Source organism: Anopheles arabiensis, chromosome 3 (genome assembly GCF_016920715.1).
Source record: "Anopheles arabiensis isolate DONGOLA chromosome 3, AaraD3, whole genome shotgun sequence".
Lineage (NCBI taxonomy): Eukaryota > Metazoa > Arthropoda > Insecta > Diptera > Culicidae > Anopheles > Anopheles arabiensis.
In genome coordinates, this window is record NC_053518.1 from 51770490 (window position 1) to 51785296 (window position 14807).

Below are 14807 nucleotides of genomic sequence, written 5' to 3' on the forward strand. Positions count from 1 at the left end.
TATAACCCACGGCTCGACATAATTGTTTCGGCAGACGCTTCATCGATTGGATTAGGAGCTACTATATCGCATAGGTGGCCGGATGGAAAGATAAAAGTAGTCCAACACGCATCGCGAGCACTTACAGCAGCTGAGCAGCGTTATAGCCAACCTGATCGTGAAGGGCTAGCGATTATTTGTGCCGTCACTAAATTTCACCGTATGCTGTTTGGACGACATTTTCTTCTACAAACAGACCATCAACCATTGCTCCGAATCTTTGGTTCGAAAAAGGGTATACCTGTATATACCGCAAACCGTCTACAGCGTTTCGCTTTGACATTACTGCTTTATGATTTTGAAATAGAGTACGTACCAACTGAGAAGTTCGGAAATGCAGATGTGCTATCCCGGTTGATGGATAAACATGAAAAACCGGAACAAGATTTTATAATTGCCAGTATTGAACTAGATAATGATGTCGGAGCCCTTGTGAAAAATGCAGCGAAGAGTTTACCGCTGGCATTTGAACATGTAGCGCGCGAGTCGCATAACGACCCTTTGCTTCAGGTCGCGTATAACTACATACAAAGTGGGTGGCCAAAGAATATAGATAATGCGGAATTGAAATACTTCTACGCGAGACGAGAGTCCCTTTCAACAATTGAGAATTGTATTTGTTTTGGAGAGCGGTTAGTGATTCCTGCGTCGCAGCGTCGGCGGGTGCTAGAAATGATGCACCGTGGTCATCCAGGAATCGATCGTATGAAAGCTATAGCACGAAGTTATGTTTATTGGCCATTGATAGACGCGGATGTTGAGAAACATGTAAAGTTATGCAAATCGTGTGCTTTAGCAGCTAAATCGCCAATTCATAGCTCTCCAATATCATGGCCGAAAACTGATGCACCATGGCAGCGTGTTCATATAGATTACGCTGGACCTATAGATGGTGTCTACTTTCTTCTGGTGATTGATTCTTTTTCTAAGTGGCCTGAAATTATTTCGACTTCAAGTATATCCGCTAATGCAACCGTCACTATGTTGAGAGGATTGTGTGTTAGATTTGGCATGCCTAACACGATAGTGAGCGACAATGGTAGGCAGTTTACCAGTGCAATTTTTGCCGATTTTTGCAACACTAATGGAATCGAGCATATTAAGACTGCCCCATATCACCCTCAGTCGAATGGGCAAGCAGAAAGGTTTGTTGATTCCTTTAAAAGAGCGCTCAAAAAGATAAAGGTGGGGAAGGTGTTCACGCACCTGTAATGGAAGCCTTAGATACGTTTCTCCTGACCTACAGAAGTACACCGAACAAGCAGCTAGAAGGAATGCGTACTCCAGCAGAGGTCATGTTTGAACGAAAAATCCGTACTTGCTTGGAACTGCTGCGTCCCCCAGTACAAGTTGAATCAACGAGCAGGCAGATGCCACCCAGAAAGTTCCACGTCGGTGAAACGGTTTATGCTAAGGAGTACCGTAATAATTCCTGGAGTTGGATTCCTGGTGAGATCACCAAACGGCGTGGAAACGTAATGTATGAAGTACAGAACGCAGCCGGAAAGAAGTGGCGTTCACACATCAACCAGCTACGACCACGATTGAATATCGGTACACATACTGTCCAACCAGACGCTACGGAAACTTCAATGGCTTTGAACATTTTATTGGATGAATGTCGAAGCACTGTTAGTGACAGCTTTACCTCGGCGGTGTTACCTCCTGGGATTTCTGTGCCATCGTCATCGTCATCGTCTTTAATGTCAGCGTCTTTGTCATCGTCGTATTCGTCTTCGACGTCGTCTCCGTCGTCTTCATCGTCATCCCCGTCACTGTTACCTTTCATGTCTGAATCGTCTCCGTCCCTTTTGTTATCGTCAAATAATACGGATGTTCTAAGTTCTCCAGATTTCGCTACAGCTGACAGTGCATCATCGCCTTCACCGGTGCAGCCCCTACGTCGTTCTACGCGTGTTCGAAGATCGCCACAGTGGATGCGGTCGTACCAGAGAAATTGAAGAGGAGGGATGTTGGGAGCCACCCTGTACAAGCCTTGACAGAGTTCGTCATGCACCCGATGTTAGGCGACCGTATGCGTGAAAGCACGATCGACGCTCTTCGGGATAGAGAGATCGTTCTCTTCTCTCCCGACCGGCTAAGGCAAAGGACGTATCGTTTGGTCCGTGTGTAAAATATTACATTATATTAATAAAAGTTATTGTTGTAGATCGAAGATACAAAATTAAGTTTTCCTGTACTTTATTGTTGCACTACCCGTTCTCACGCGTCTCTTGTGCAATTCTCTTGATTCCATGTACCAAGATCTATTAAGGAGAACAGGTCGATGCAAAGCCCGTTGCTAGGTTGCCATTTTCAGCTCGCTTTTGACAGTTTCATGAAAAAGTGTTTACAAAAACACGGCTAATAGTTAACGTGGAAAAGTGGACGAATTTACATTTAGGAAGATTATATTGGTTAAATTTCTTGCGGTCAATCACTTCTGGCGAATAAAGTAGAAATAGTTGCAGTCTACTCTGTATACAGATAACCTCATTGCTTGCCATTCCGTGGCCACGAATCACTACTGTTTGCAACGGTCCTGCTGGAAGAACGAAAAGTTTAACAGGCATAAAATAGCACTTTACATGTTCCAACTGGGTAACAGAAGTCCTATTTACCTTCAATTAAACACTGAGAGTAAAATGAAACATCGAATCGGCACACACAAGTACAATTTGCATACCGTCTTCTGCTTATAACCCGGCGACGAATGATAAAAGAGATCCTTGGATTGTATCAGCCATGTTATATTCTAACTGGATTCTACTTCTTGTAATATTCTAATAGGAAATGAGTGCAAAATGTTGAACAAAACTCTTATTCACTCCATAGCAACGTCCATCGCTAAACATAAACAATGTTCAATTTAACTGTCAAAATTTTCCCATGGCTTTCTGTCAATTTACTCTAAACGCTTCGACCTGTTCTCTTTCAAAGACTTTGCCATGTACCCAAAGTGGGTAGAAAGGAGGTGTCGTCATGTAGAACAATTGGGCATCGAAGCTTTAGAAAAAAGCACAAAACCAGGATCGACGGCAGTTGTCAAATGGGACGAATGTTGCTGGTATTTGGATAGGATAAATGTATTGTTTTCGTTTAATTAACATTTTTTTAGCAATAAAAAATTGTATTTTGCATCCACACTCCATAAATCGACATTTTACACGTTATAATGCAGCTGCTGCCTGTAAACAAAAATCGACGGCTGTTGTCAAACTGAATCTCAAAATGGCAACATGCCAAACGCTAAGAAGACACCTCCTCTATATTCCACCTTGCACCCAAGCGGAAATTTTCGTACGATAACTCATACACTCTCATAATTTGACAAGCAATATATGACTGTATGTGTGCTTCTTCCATTCGAATCATTTCGCTCTCCAAGCCAAGCGTTGAAGCAGGTTATGTGTATTTCTTTTTGTGTATTATGTTTAGTTTGTATTTAAATCAGTTGTGTTCTTTCGTATCGTATCATTCATATAAACACCAACAATGTAAAAACTATTTAACCTCAAAATGTCTAACGCTAGACGTGCGATGAAGATAGCAAATATGCCATTGCACGCGGTTGTGGTTATGTGCCGAAAAAAGTCTGAATCTCGTACACTGTTTCGTTTGTCAAATCGTGCACGAAATGTCAATCGAAAACACAGCCGAAAAGTGCCATTTTCATTCGCTTGGGCATGTCCCCCGGCATACGGCAGCTGTCACTTGTTATTCCCCGAGGTGCGTATAGAAAAACCGGTGGACGCACTGCTAGCCAAAGGGGTTCACACCAAAGTGAATGAAAGGGAGGTGAGCTTATGTAGAACATTTGGCTTGCGGGATGTTAGAAAAATTAAATTAAGTTTGACAGTTTGTAACCGGGTCGGCTGGACGGTTTGTTTACATTTGATAGCTATTGGACTGGTCCATGTTGTGATGCAACGGCGAGAAGTGTGTGACTAAAATTCGTGTAAAAGAAAATAGTACGCTTTCGGGTGTTAATATTTTATTATACCAGGTAAAATATAAATTGTACAAGTTGCAGGGAATGTTTTAAATGGATTTATTTTCTATTTTTAGAGAAAAAGCAAATCTAGAAGCAGCGTTGTTTGTAGCTGTGTCCACAGAAGTTTGTAGGAAGCAACATGCCTCGCTCATGTGCAGCTGCATTCTGCAAAAATAATGCAGAAAATGTAAAGAAGCGGGGTTTGAACATTACTTTCCATTCGTTTCCATCAGACGATTCTTTGCCTAAGTGGATTGATTTCTGTAAGCGGGATGAACATTGGAAACCAACCAAAATATCTACTGTGTGCTCTCTCCGTTTCAAACCCGACGACTATCAAATGGCAAAATCATCTTTACCACAAACCTTGCCAGTACTGTAGAGATTAAAACCATATGGTAAGGAAAGATATGAGCTTTATGCAGTAATTATCATTTCATCTCATTATCATCTCTTTATTAGCTATTCCATCATTGATACAACCAGCCGATTTTATTCAAAACGAGCCATCGAATATGATAGCCCCATTGAAAGAGTGTAACCAGCCAAATGTAGAATTTCAGACAGATTCAGAATATTTCAGCGATGTAGAGAACGTGCCCAGCCAAACAAGTATAGACATGAAAAGGGAACTTGATCAAATGAAAGAAGATAATCGAAAACTGATCGAAGCGAAAACTAATTTAAGAGATAAACTGCATTCATACTTCAATGAAAATAAGCGACTAAAGGCAGAAATAGATAGCTTACAGAAACATATTTCAAAAAAGGATGCAGGTATAGATGAAGCTGCACTTGTCACAGCAATGAAAGAAAGATTGAAGCCAACATTATCTGAAAACCAGATAGATATTATTTTGTGTTGGCAGGACAGCCACTGTGCGGTGTGAACCCCTTCGGCTAGCAGTGCGTCCACCTGCATTTCTATACGCATCTCGGGGTGACAAGTGACAGCTGCCGGATGCCGGGGGCACATGGGATAAAGAAGTATTGTACAAGAGACGCATGAGATAAGGTAGTGAAATAAAGCACAAGAAAACGTAACAGTGGCGACGAGGCGGTAGAAGTTTGCAAAAAAAACCAGCGAAAATTTTCCCGGGACCGTGTGTTATCATCGACAATGGAAGGTGCTCAAGAAAAAGATTCTGCAGCAGGCGGAGGAGAGTCATCAAAGAATGTGTCGGAAGCGATACTGAAAATTCTCGCCAACCAGCAGAGCCTCATGTCTTCTATGGCACAACAGCTTCAATTGACGAATCAATCCATACAAAAGTTCACACATGTGGAGGTTGTACTTGACTCATTATCAAGTAATATGTCAGAGTTTGTCTACGACAAAGAAAACGGATACACTTTCGACGCCTGGTATTCCCGTTACAGCGAACTTTTCGATCGGGATGCTTGCAACCTTGACAACGCGGGAAAAGTGAGGTTACTTTTACGCAAACTGAGCCCACAAGATCACGAGCGGTACAATAGTTTCATATTGCCAATACTAGCTCGCGAATTCACATTCGAACAAACAGTGGAAAAGCTAAAATCCCTGTTTGGCGCTACCATCTCTACGTTTCGCCGCAGATACAATTGTCTTCAAATGACAAAAGATGACGTAGATGATTATCTTTCATATTCCTGTAAAGTGAACAAATCCTGTGTTGATTTTAAACTTTCCGAGTTAACTGAGGAACAGTTTAAATGCTTGATCTACGTATGTGGACTTAAGTCAAGCAGCGATGCAGAGATTCGTATGAGGCTGATCAACAAACTGAACGAAGCACAGGACATCACGCTCCAACAAATCGTCGAACAGTGCAAAAGTCTCGTTAACCTCAAACAGGACACTGTGCTTGTAGAGCAACCATCGTCAGTGCAGTACGTTGCTAACAAAGGTTCATCACAGCAACAACGTCATCCCAGCGGAGGAAACAAACAGCAGGATCATCCTCGTACTACTTGCTGGTCTTGCGGTGCAATGCACTTCCACAAAGATTGTCCGAGTCGAAACCACAAATGCAAAGATTGTGGTAAAATTGGACATTCCGAAGGATACTGCGCCTGTTTCACATCAATGGCGACCACCAGTGCTCCAGCGCAGAAGGCACCGTGGAAGAAGCAGTACAAGCGGAAGCAACATCAGGGACAGACATCGAAAATAGTGACAGTCAACCATGTCACGCAAAGAAGGAAGTTCGTCTCCGTTCATCTCAACAACATTCCTCATCGACTGCAAATTGACACCGGATCGGACATCACCATCATCTCACATCAGGCATGGAAGCGTATCGGTTCTCCGGCAGTCAAACCAGCCACTTGCAATGCTAGGACAGCGTCGGGCGATCCGTTGCAATTAGCGGCGGAGCTGGAGTGCAGCATCACCATCAATAACGTTACGAAACAGGGTAAGTGTTTTGTAACTGATCCGAATGTCAATCTTAACGTTTTAGGGATTGATATGATGGACCTTTTTGGACTGTGGAACGAGCCAATCACAGCGTTCTGCAACCAGATCTGCACCACGAAGACGACAAACATAGCAGAACTACGGTCTCGTTATCCAGACGTCTTCAACGACAAAATGGGGTTGTACAACAAGACAGCAGTACAACTTACGTTGAAGGGCACGCCTACACCAGTATTTCGTGCAAAGAGACCCGTTGCGTACATGATGGAAGCTGTTGTTGAAGATGAGCTGCATCGTCTGGAAAGTCTTGGCATCATCAAAAAAGTGGACTTTTCTGACTGGGCGGCACCCATCGTCGTGGTACGAAAACCGAACGGCACCGTTCGTATTTGTGCGGATTTCTCGACGGGGTTGAACAACGTGCTGGAGTCGAATAATTATCCTTTACCACTGCCAGAGGATATCTTCGTGAAAATGGCTAACTGCGTCATTTTCAGCCACATTGATTTGTCGGACGCCTACCTACAAGTACCCGTAGACGAAGCAAGCCAACCATTCCTAACCATCAACACCCACAAGGGACTGTTTCAATTCACACGATTGTCACCCGGCATCAAATCAGCGCCAGGGGCATTTCAAAAGTTGATGGACACGATGCTCGCTGGGCTCAATAGCACCACAGGGTACCTGGACGACATATTAGTAGGTGGACGAAACGAAGATGAGCATTAGCAAAACTTACATCTCGTGCTAAACCGTTTGCGAGATTACGGATTTACCGTACGCATTGAAAAATGTAAATTCAATATGCGCCAAGTCAAATATCTGGGACAAATCCTTGATGCACAAGGAATCCGGCCAGATCCAGATAAAATAGCACCAATTGTGAGCATGCCACCGCCGCACGACATTCCAAAGCTGCGATCATACCTTGGAGCCATAAATTATTATGGCAAATATGTCCAAGAAATGCGCACACTCCGTCAGCCCATGGATCAACTTTTGAAGGCAGGTATGAAATTTCATTGGTCCACAGCATGCCAAAGATCATTCGATCGTTTTCGAGAAATTTTACAATCTCCATTACTGCTAACGCAGTACAATCCAAAAATGGAGATAATAGTATCTGCAGACGCTTCAAACGTAGGATTGGGTGCTCGCATTGCTCACAAGTTTCCTGATGGATCAATTAAAGCCATTTACCATGTGTCGCGTAGCTTAACATCAGCTGAAAGTAACTATAGCCAAATTGAAAAAGAGGCGCTGGCTTTGATATTTGCGGTTACACGCTTTCACAGAATAATTTATGGGCGTCGATTCATTCTGGAAACAGATCACAAACCTTTATTGGCTATTTTTGGTGCAAAGAAGGGTATACCAACGTATACAGCAAATCGTTTACAACGATGGGCATTAACTCTTCTGCTCTACGATTTTTCGATTAACTATATCTCTACAGATAGTTTTGGTCACGCCGACGATATATCACGTCTTATCAATCGACATGTGCGGCCAGATGAAGAGATGGTCATAGCTAATCTCACTTTCGAAAAAAGTATTCGGAGCATCTTGAACGAATCACTGCAAGCAGTCCCATTGTCGTTCAAGACAATTCAAAATACAACCAAAAATGATGATACCTTACAACAAATCATCAAGTTCATTAAGGAAGGTTGGCCACCTAAAACCATCATAAACGATCCTAAAATCCTACAATTTTATCAACGACGAGATGGACTGTCTGTCGTAGCAGATTGTATTACGTATGGAGAGAGATTGGTCGTGCCTCCCAGTTCCAGGGAAAGTGTCCTCAAGCAGCTACACAAGGGACACCCTGGTATCGAACGCATGCGCTCGATCGCACGGCAGTATGTGTACTGGCCAAACGTCGATGAAGACGTTGCACATATCGTAAAATCGTGTATCGAATGTTCTAGTGTTGCGAAAACAGATAGAAAAACAACTCTTGAATCCTGGCCAGTTCCGGAAAAAGCATGGCAAAGGCTACATCTCGATTATGCAGGGCCTGTTAACGGTTACTACTATCTGATTCTTGTTGACGCATACTCTAAGTGGCCAGAAGTGATGCGCACTAAAGACATCACCACAACCGCAACATTGCGCATGCTCCGCAATATTTTCGCAAGACACGGACAACCTGAAACATTGGTCACTGATAATGGTACACAATTTACCAGTAATATGTTCGAAACATTTTGTGAGCATTTGATTGTGCATTTGAAGACTGCTCCCTTTCATCCGCAGTCAAACGGACTAGCAGAAAGATTCGTCGACACATTCAAGAGAGCCCTTAAAAATATTACAGCAGGGGGGGAAACGTTAGAAGAAGCAATCGACACCTTTCTGCTGTGCTATCGTTCAACACCATGTCGTAGTTCACCGGAAGGAAAATCACCAGCTGAGCACATTTATAAAAGACCAATACGAACAGCTCTCGAATTATTACGTCCACCCTCTTCATCGCACAAAGTCCATGATAACAAACAAGAAAAGCAGTTCAATCTCAAACACGGAGCAAAGAAGCGGCATTACTCCCCTCAGGACTTAGTGTGGGCTAAAGTGTACCATAACAACAAATGGAGTTGGGCTCATGGGCAAGTTATTGGGCAAATTGGTAGTGTGCTGTACAATGTATGGTTGTCATCAACGAGGAAGCTCATTCGATCGCATTGTAATCAGCTACGAAGTCGACATGAAGCAGAAGTTTCCCAGCAAGAGCAACTAGCAATTACAGACGTTCAGATACCGCTGGCGATACTCCTCGATAATTGTGGTCTTAACGAGGAAGTAGAAACCACAACATCCACAACACTCCCATCAGAAATGTTGGCAGACCTGGCACCACCACGTCAACGAAGCCGTGTTGGGTCAACACGTAACAACAATCAACCACCGGTACCTACACGTCAATCATCCAGACAACGCGTACCACCAACCAGATACGACGCGTATCATCTTTACTAAAAAATAGGGAGGTGTTGGCAGGACAGCCACTGTGCGGTGTGAACCCTTTCGACTAGCAGTGCGTCCACCTGCATTTCTATACGCATCTCGGGGTGACAAGTGACAGCTGCCGGATGCCGGGGGCACATGGGATAAAGAAGTATTGTACAAGAGACGCATGAGATAAGGTAGTGAAATAAAGCACAAGAAAACGTAACATTTTGAAACAGAAACAACGTGTAGTTTGGACGAAAGAGGAAATTGGATTGCGATGCTACAAATATTTGGCTAAAGATAGAAAGTTTCCTTTACCTGCAGACGCAACTTTAAAACGATACACAAAGAACCTCGTTGTAAAGGAAGGAATTTTGGATGACGTTCTTAAATTAATAAGCAATTTAACCAGCACTTTTACTGAAAAAGATCGCCTTTGTGCTCTGTCTTTCGATGAAATGAAAGTTAACAAAATAATTGAACTGGACAAAGCATCGGATGAGATAATTGGACCACATAACTATATGCAGGTCGTGATGGCTCGAGGACTGTGTAACAAATGGAAACAACCTGTGTACATAGGATTTGATAAGAAAATGACAAAATAAATACTCTTGAAGATAATTGAAAAACTAAGTGAAATAAATATTAACGTTGTAGCTATCATCAGTGACAACTGCTCTACAAATGTAAGTTGCTGGAAAGAACTGGGAGCTCAAGACTACGAAAGGCCGTATTTCCAACATCCCACAACTTTAAATAACGTGTACGTAATCCCTGATGCACCTCATTTATTAAAGCTACTAAGGAATTGGTTTTTGGATAGTGGATTTACGTACAACGCAAAACATATAAAGGCAGACCTACTTATTGACATGATAGCCACTAGAAATGAAACAGAGATTACACCTTTATATAAGTTGAGTAAAACTCATTTAGTTATGACGCCACAAGAGCGTCAGAATGTTCGACGTGCCGCACAGCTGCTCTCACATACTACTGCTCTTTCCTTGCGTCGTTATTTTAAAAATAATGCTGAAGCTACGGACTTGGCAAATTTCATAGAAAAAGTTGACTTATGGTTCAGCATATCGAACTCCTTTAGTCCTTTCGCCAAATTAGACTATAAAAAGTCTTATACAGCAAGCGACGATCAGATAAAAGCATTAGATGAAATGTTCGAATTAGTTTCAAATATGACCGTGATTGGTAAGCATAGCTTGCAAATTTTTCAAAAGTAGTTGCTGATGCAGATAACGTCTCTTAAAATGCTTTATGATGATTTTCATAAAAGACACAACATTTCCTTCATATCCACTCACAAGGTAATTAATGACATAAAAAACATCATATATTCATATTGATATATCATCCTTTTTAATTTAGCTCAATCAAGATGTACTGGAGAATTTTTTCTCACAGCTAAGGCAGATAGGAGGGGTATATGATCATCCCTCACCAATGAGCTGCATTCATCGTATTAAGATGATTATATTAGGAAAAGCACCTACGTTCCTTAAAAATCAAACAGACTTGGAGCCATCTACATTTTCTTGTACAGATGAATATATCTCATCGCAAATTCGGACATCGATTGAGATTGAAAATGAAGGTTCTGAACAGGCTAATGACGGTGATATAATTTCAGCATCAATCATTACCTCGGCCTTAAATCAACCCCCAGTTAAACAAAGCATACAAGCCGATACCCTGAGTTCAAGAAGCAGTGAAATGTTAAGCTCCGTCAGTAGTTCCGCTATCGAGCTTCCTGAACAAGACAGCGATGGACTCGAGTATATTATGGGTTATATTGGGCGTCAATGCTTTGAAAAGTTTCCGCATTTAAATTAGGGTAATCTTAGTCTGAATTTGAATAGCGACCATTCGTATAGCCATCCACCTTCATTTGTAAAGCATTTGTCGGTTGCTGGTTTGTTTGTTCCTTCAGAAGCTTTTTTGAAACAAGGATACAAAATGGAGAAAATCTTCCAAAAATTGCACCCAAATGGGAATTTCAACAAAAAACGTTACATATCAAAAAGATTAGTTAAGCGACTTCAAAAAGAATTCCCCGAGTTACCGCCAATAGTTCTACAACAATTTGCTAAACATCGCATAAATATACGTATCAAATTTCTTAATATGAAAATAGCGAATGAAAAAAGGGCTAATAACAAACGAAAAGCACCATCACATTCCAAAACTGCGAAAAAAATGCGAAAAATTACAAATTAGTTGCTTCGTTTGACGGATGTATAAAACAGACAGAAATATGAATTACATAAATTTACTTATAACTTTTGATTATGTATAAATTATAAATGTATATATTAGTGAATAAGCACATTTTTTAAATAATATCATGATGTATTATAAACGGTGAAATTAACCAGGTTGACTCTAATGATAATATTCATTTAGAGACTAACTATTCCGACTAGAACATATAAATGAAATAAATGAAGTTGTTCGCAATGTTGTTTGTTTCCCTAGCAAAATACCAATAGCAGGCTCCAGGGCCTGCCACCGGCATGCGGGAAAGTTAACTGGCAGGCCCTGGGACCTGCCATCGGGCTGAACGTGTTAAACGATTGGCACGGCGACCAATTCAGAAAAAAAGATGTTGAGTATATTTCTAACAGTCATGCTTGTGAGCATACTATTTTGCTTCTTGCTGTGATTCTTACACTTTATTTAAAACTTAATAGGAAACACGGTAAAATAACACATAGGACGATACGCGAATACTGGTGTGTGGGTGTGCAACCGTCCGTTGCCCTTGAGCGCTCGGTATCAACTCTCATGCGGCTCCGGTCCTTGTTCGCCAATACGGGAACACTCAGGCACTCAACACGATCGTGCTTCAATAGTCGACAGGCGAATGTCGACGTCGAGCAGCTGGCGCTGCTGAGGCTACGTTCCCACAACACTTCTGATGATTCTTTTGAGTAGCGCTAGCATGTACCGATGCACTTGTTTTTTCAACAAATAACGTATGTAATTTCAACCGTCATCTGGTATCGTAGCATTCTAAGAGTTTGGTTAGGCTATCTTATTCGGTTCTAATGCTCCAGTGTTAGATTTCGCTAATATTTACGTTGCCTAAGCTGTTTAGTTGCAATTGTTGGCCTGGAAAAATACCAAAAATGAGTTATATAGAAATGTAGTAAATGAAGAACTTCAAGTATCATCAAGCTCGTAAGATTACAGTCAAGCTTCTGTGCTGCATATGAGCCGGAATATTTCATCGCCTTTGATGCGGGACTTCCTTTCTGCAGCCGAGGTGGAATGCACCGTCACCGTGATGCGATGCAGTCGGGACCATATACGCCGAGGCCGATGCAGAAGGTGATGCGCTTAAGGGAGGGAGAATGACTTCCTCCCTTGATGTGCGGCTGCAGCGGGTGGTGTGAAGCCTGGCCAATGGAGTCGCCAACGATGAAACGGCAGCAGGGGCCAATCTCTTTAGGGTTCACAAAGCAGCACGTTCTACTGTAACGTAAGCACGTAACATCATATCCGAATTCCGTAATGAATTGTTTCCAATATCTGAAAATAATACAAATCAGTAACTATTCCATGAAGATAAGGAATTACATTGATGAGGGACTTACATTAGAATACTGAAATAATTAAACAATCCATACAATGCCTGTTGAAGAAATAAAACTGATTGTGCGACGATGTTATGCACAGGAAGAAAAGGTAAACAATACCGGTTATATAGTGTCAAACAATCGTCATGGCGACCTAAATCTTTCGATAAGCTCACCTCCCTTTCATTCACTTTGGTTCACACCGCACAGTGGGCTGTACAGCCAACAGACATAACAATACTCAATGATGGCGCCCGGCAAACGCGCTAATAATTCACCTTCTAAATAAACACACCTTGGGTATTGGGTTAACCACGCAAACAATGAGACCCCAAATTTTGAGTGATTCAGGCCGAGGGGTATGAAGAAGCTTGAGGAAGCAAGGAGAAACGCGCTGCGATGAGAGTTCGCATTCTGTTTTACACGCGCGCTTCACTAACACCAATACAAATACCGTGCTTTGACGAGCCGTCTGTGAATGTGTGTGTGTCTTCTTTCAGCGAGCTCAACTTGGAGCTGCTCGTCACATCGTGTTGTCTCGCTTACACTACAGCATCGAACCATCGCTCCGTATGTCCCCCCCTCCTACGCGTACAAAACCACCAGTACAGCGCGACGCTTTGCCGGAGATGGTTGTGCGCTTTTCGTTTCAAGTCCCGCGCGCAGTGTTTGTGCGTTGATGCGCATTTCATTGAAAGTCTCGTGCGCCGGTGTGTTTTGGTGAAGTGTGCAGTGAATAAACAGTGTGCACAGACGCACATGCAGTGCGTGGATCGACAGGTAAATTTGCTGAACAGAGTCAACGCAGATTGTCGACAAGTTTCCCGCAGCCTGGCTCGACCCGGTATGACGTCATTCGTGAGTATGAAGGATTCTGAATGTGTACTTTAGTGGGTACTTTATGTTTCAATAAAGTGTTTAATGTAATAAAAATGACAGTGTTAGTGTTTAGTTTTAGAATAAGTGCATGAAAGAAAACGAAAAACGAAAGAAACAACTATCTTTACATGTGTTCGTAGCATGGCTCGAAAGAACACAAACACATTGAGAACTGCAGAGCGCACCGTGCGTTACGGGTGGGGAGGGGGAGGGCTCGCGCGAGGGTGTAACTCATTCGTCGAAGGGGCACTGTATTTCGACAGCGTCACTCAAATCACTCAAAAAATACACTCATTTTGCCGGACGGGGACCACCCTCCCCCTCCCCACCCGTAACGCACGGTGCGCTCTGCAGTTCTCAATGTGTTTGTGTTCTTTCGAGCCATGCTACCAACACATCAAAAGCTTGTTGTTTTTCGCTTTCTTTCATGCACTTATTCTAAAACTAAACACAAACACTGTCATTTTTTATTACATTAAACACTTTATTGAAACATAAAGTACCCACTAAAGTACACATTCAGAATCCTTCATACTCACGAATGACGTCATACCGGGTCGACCAGGCTGCGGGAAACTTGTCGACAATCTGCGTTGACTCTGTTCAGCAAATTCTTACCTGTCGATCCACGCACTGCATGTGCGTCTGTGCACACTGTTTATTCACTGCACACTTCACCAAAACACACCGGCGCACGAGACTTAGACGAAATGCGCACCAACGCACAAACACTGCGCGCGGGACTTAGAACAAAACGCGCACAACCATCTCCGGCAAAGCGTCGCGCTGTACTGGTGGTTTTGTACGCGTAGGAGGGGGGACATACGGAGCGATGGTTTGATGCTGTAGTGTAAGCGAGACAACACGATGTGACGAGCAGCTCCAAGTTGAGCTCGCTGAAAGAAGACACACACACACACACATTCACAGACGGCTCGTC

General features: G+C 42.6%; 2 protein-coding genes across 3 annotated transcripts; both read left to right on the forward strand.

Annotated features, from left to right (window-relative positions):
- The first annotated feature begins 3264 nt into the window (after positions 1-3264).
- On the forward strand, positions 3265-13337 carry LOC120901045. The gene is made up of 5 exons (XM_040308752.1): positions 3265-4045; positions 4108-4406; positions 5757-6432; positions 6478-7136; positions 11244-13337. The coding sequence occupies exons 2-5, from the start codon at positions 4173-4175 to the stop codon at positions 11625-11627; spliced, it is 1953 nt and encodes a 650-aa protein (XP_040164686.1). The 5' UTR covers positions 3265-4045; positions 4108-4172; the 3' UTR covers positions 11628-13337.
- Positions 4894-11256, forward strand: LOC120903502 (uncharacterized protein K02A2.6-like). Of its 2 annotated transcripts, none has more exons than XM_040312970.1 (2): positions 4894-10717; positions 10779-11256. In XM_040312970.1, the coding sequence occupies exon 1, from the start codon at positions 5154-5156 to the stop codon at positions 7164-7166; it is 2013 nt and encodes a 670-aa protein (XP_040168904.1). In that variant the 5' UTR covers positions 4894-5153; the 3' UTR covers positions 7167-10717; positions 10779-11256. The 2 variants fall into 2 exon arrangements, with proteins under 2 accessions (XP_040168904.1, XP_040168903.1); XM_040312969.1 differs by having other exon boundaries at positions 4896-10717.
- Positions 13338-14807: the final 1470 nt, after the last annotated feature.

Excerpts from the sequence above, each read along its gene's own strand:
- LOC120901045 (XM_040308752.1), top strand. The coding sequence starts at position 4,173 with ATGCCTCGCTCATGTGCAGCTGCATTCTGCAAAAATAATGCAGAAAAT. Across the intron at positions 4,407-5,756 it reads CTTTACCACAAACCTTGCCA|TCAAGCAGCGATGCAGAGAT; the intron begins GTACTGTAGAGA and ends TGTGGACTTAAG. Across the intron at positions 6,433-6,477 it reads CAATAACGTTACGAAACAGG|GGATTGATATGATGGACCTT; the intron begins GTAAGTGTTTTG and ends TTAACGTTTTAG.
- LOC120903502 (XM_040312969.1), top strand. The coding sequence starts at position 7,242 with ATGCGCCAAGTCAAATATCTGGGACAAATCCTTGATGCACAAGGAATC.